Source organism: Phytophthora cinnamomi (assembly GCF_018691715.1).
Source record: "Phytophthora cinnamomi strain GKB4 chromosome Unknown Contig7, whole genome shotgun sequence".
NCBI classification, from domain to species: Eukaryota; Oomycota; class Peronosporomycetes; order Peronosporales; family Peronosporaceae; genus Phytophthora; species Phytophthora cinnamomi.
In genome coordinates, this window is record NW_027150940.1 from 920,566 (window position 1) to 923,480 (window position 2,915).

Consider the following 2,915-nt stretch of genomic DNA (forward strand, 5'->3'; position numbering starts at 1 on the left):
TTGTTTGCCTGCATTCGTTCGAGGCCAGCTGATGCTCCACGTCCACCCTTCGAATTGCGCATAACCTGCGGCTGGCGTCCTCTGATAGTCATCGTTTCTTAGTTGCCATAATCATGTTGGTACTGCATGGAGTACCCACTGTAGATTACACTGCAGCTGGGGCTGACTGTAGCAGACTCAAGGACGCTCGGCGCTGTCAAAAGCTCCACGGCGGGCTGAGGAAGAACACTTCTACTCAACGATCAATTTGTGTCGGTGCTGGCGAGGCTTACTATAATCCGATGAACTTAGTGGTGGTTGAATCAAAGTTCCGAATTCTTGGCCGAGATGTTAATCCGGGTTCATGCGCTAAAATCTCCCGAGATTTGCCAACGTTAAAAGCGGGGAAATTACTGAGGCGAAGGGGTTGACTGGAGATCAAGTATGCACGCGTGGTCATGCCAAGTCGAATTTCGCAGAAACCCTGCTAAATCTGCTGGGGATATCGCCAATTGGTGTTGATGTCTGTTATTATGTGGTGAAACCGCAGTAGTTTTTCCTTCTATCAATAACAGGGCTTGTTGCATTCACATTTGTTGACGAAGTTTAATCTCTTCACGTTTACATAGCACTCTGGTAGTAGGCCTTTGGAATGTGCCCGCAAAGCTCTTGCAGACCTAAGCGTTGCGCGGATATCCTGGAGTATACCCTTGGATTCGCGCGAGCTATTCAATCATCTTAAACTAGTAGGCTGAAACCCACCATGAACTCTTCATGAGTTTTCGGATGAACTGATCTATGCCAAGCTGCAGAATAGATATCCTGTTTCCTCTGGAGACCACCATCTCTCCGCGAGATTACTCAGGTCGCTCTTAGGTGCTGATTTGATCTCTTGGAGTCCTAACCCACCTTGTTGACGTGGGGATAAAAATTAAAGCCGGATTGAATTTGTGCTTAGTTAGCGCTGTCTTGCTGAACCTTTCCAGGATAAATTGCTTTTGAAGATTTTCTAGCCGACGCAGAACGTCCTTTGGGGGATATAAATTGTTAGCCCGTGTACGGTATTGATGGTAGTGCCACGACATTGAACAATGTTACCCTTTGCGCCCCGAGTTGCTGATAATAGCGCAATTCTTAGTCGTCGTTGATTTTCAATTTGGATCCCCAGTTGTCATTAGCGGCCGTGTATTGCGACCCGTATCAAGTTATCTCTACGGTAGCTGGAGGGATGAAGGATACGGGGAAACCATTCCATTTTGTTGAATTGTTCCGATAGTGTTGGGAGCTAATCAAAAGCTTGTGAGATTGAACCGGAGTCTGATACTCGCCAAAAATCCCCAGCAATCGTTTAACGAGGCTAAGTTCCTTCATTGAGCTCATAAATATCGTGCTATCGTCCACAAAGGCGGAAACATTATGTCGTTCACTACCGGATCCTGAAATCGCAATTCTTTTTAGCTCCAGCTGACCGTTAATTACTTGACCCAATGTATCGACCGCTAGAATGAATAAGAGAGGCGCCAACGGACACCCCTGTCTAATTCCTGATCTTACCATCTGGACCAGGGCCTCCAGCCCACCGAAGCTTCATCCTGCAGAACGTCTTGCCGTCGTTGTGCTTCTCCGTCGCCGGGACGCCGACGACCCGCACCGTGACGTCTGAGGCTGCTCCGCCAGGAAAGGAGAAAGGTGCTGGGCCCTGCGTGACGAAGATCCCTGTCCGGAAGAGAGGTGACCTTGCGCCTGGAGAGCACTCGCTCGATCCGTACTGAGCGCTTGCAGACTCCTGGACACCTCTGCGCTCGGACCCTGCGGCTGGCTTGCCGGGGTCGACGTGTTGCCGCTGGGGGAGGACCCCGAAGCCTGGCCCTGGGTCCTGGAGTCCGGGGACCCCCCTGTCGAGCCGGACGCCTGCTGCTCCGTTTCCTCCTCTTCCCCTTCGCTCTCATCGCTGGAGCTTCGCCCGTCGTTCGGGGCGGAGGACCCTGCGCCTACGCCGTGTTCGGCGGAGCCAGCCCCATCCGGGGCGCTGCTCGCGGTGAGCGTTGCGGGGGAGGCGACCATAAGTTTCTTCACTCGATGGGAAATTTTGTTCTGGCTGCGTTTCGATGAAAAAAAGTTTCCGATGGATGGTGTAGTGGGTCTAACTTGACTCATGACTTTAGCTTACACGTTGCGCAACGTGTATGAGGAAGCGTAAGTACTTAGTAATTACTTAGGTTAATTATATTTGAATACACAAATATAAGTTAAAAATAGGATTCATAACCCGCAGTGATGGCAAAACGTTTTATCCGTAAATAGAATTCCGTCTACGATAAAAAAAAAACCTGTTTGTCGATCCGCCTGGCGACCTGATTGTCCATATTCGATATCAATCGAAATAATCGATGAATATGACTGCCGAGCCCGAACCAACAGGCCAGATGTTGAAGTCCGCTTCCAGCCGATTCATCCATTTTTTTGTCATTAAAACGCCATTATTGCAGACAGTAATATCGATCACCGAGCGACATCGCGATGCAGTCGCCCATTCATCAGTACATGATGACACGCTGAGAAGTGTTTCCATGTTCACCAGAACGCTTCGACATACTGATCATCGCACTTCCGATGCCGCCCAAACGTTAACGAACAGAGTAATCACAAAAGCCGTTTGTTTAGTACATCAGACATTTAGCAATACGTTACGGTAAACGTTGACGAGTCATTATTACAATACGTATTCGAAAGGTCAGTTGCTTCAGACATTTACCGTTACGCAGTTCGATGACGGGTTGACTAATGTCTGCGATCAAATTCGGAGAAATTCAATAATCGTTTATATCTTCATCGAAGCTCAAAACCGCCGCTATATCATGCCATCAGAGTTTGATCCTCTATTCGACGATTATCAATACTGTGAGAAATCAGCTGGTAGCTTCGGAACGCAAAGC

At 48.8% G+C, this 2,915-nt stretch overlaps 1 protein-coding gene across 1 annotated transcript; it reads right to left on the minus strand.

Moving 5' to 3' along the window:
* Positions 1–1,516: 1,516 nt before the first annotated feature.
* On the minus strand, positions 1,517–2,043 carry IUM83_11096 (uncharacterized protein; the record flags this gene model as incomplete). The annotated part of the gene is made up of 2 exons (XM_067935638.1): positions 1,517–1,644; positions 1,749–2,043. The coding sequence occupies 2 exons, from the start codon at positions 2,041–2,043 to the stop codon at positions 1,517–1,519; spliced, it is 423 nt and encodes a 140-aa protein (XP_067798860.1).
* Positions 2,044–2,915: the final 872 nt, after the last annotated feature.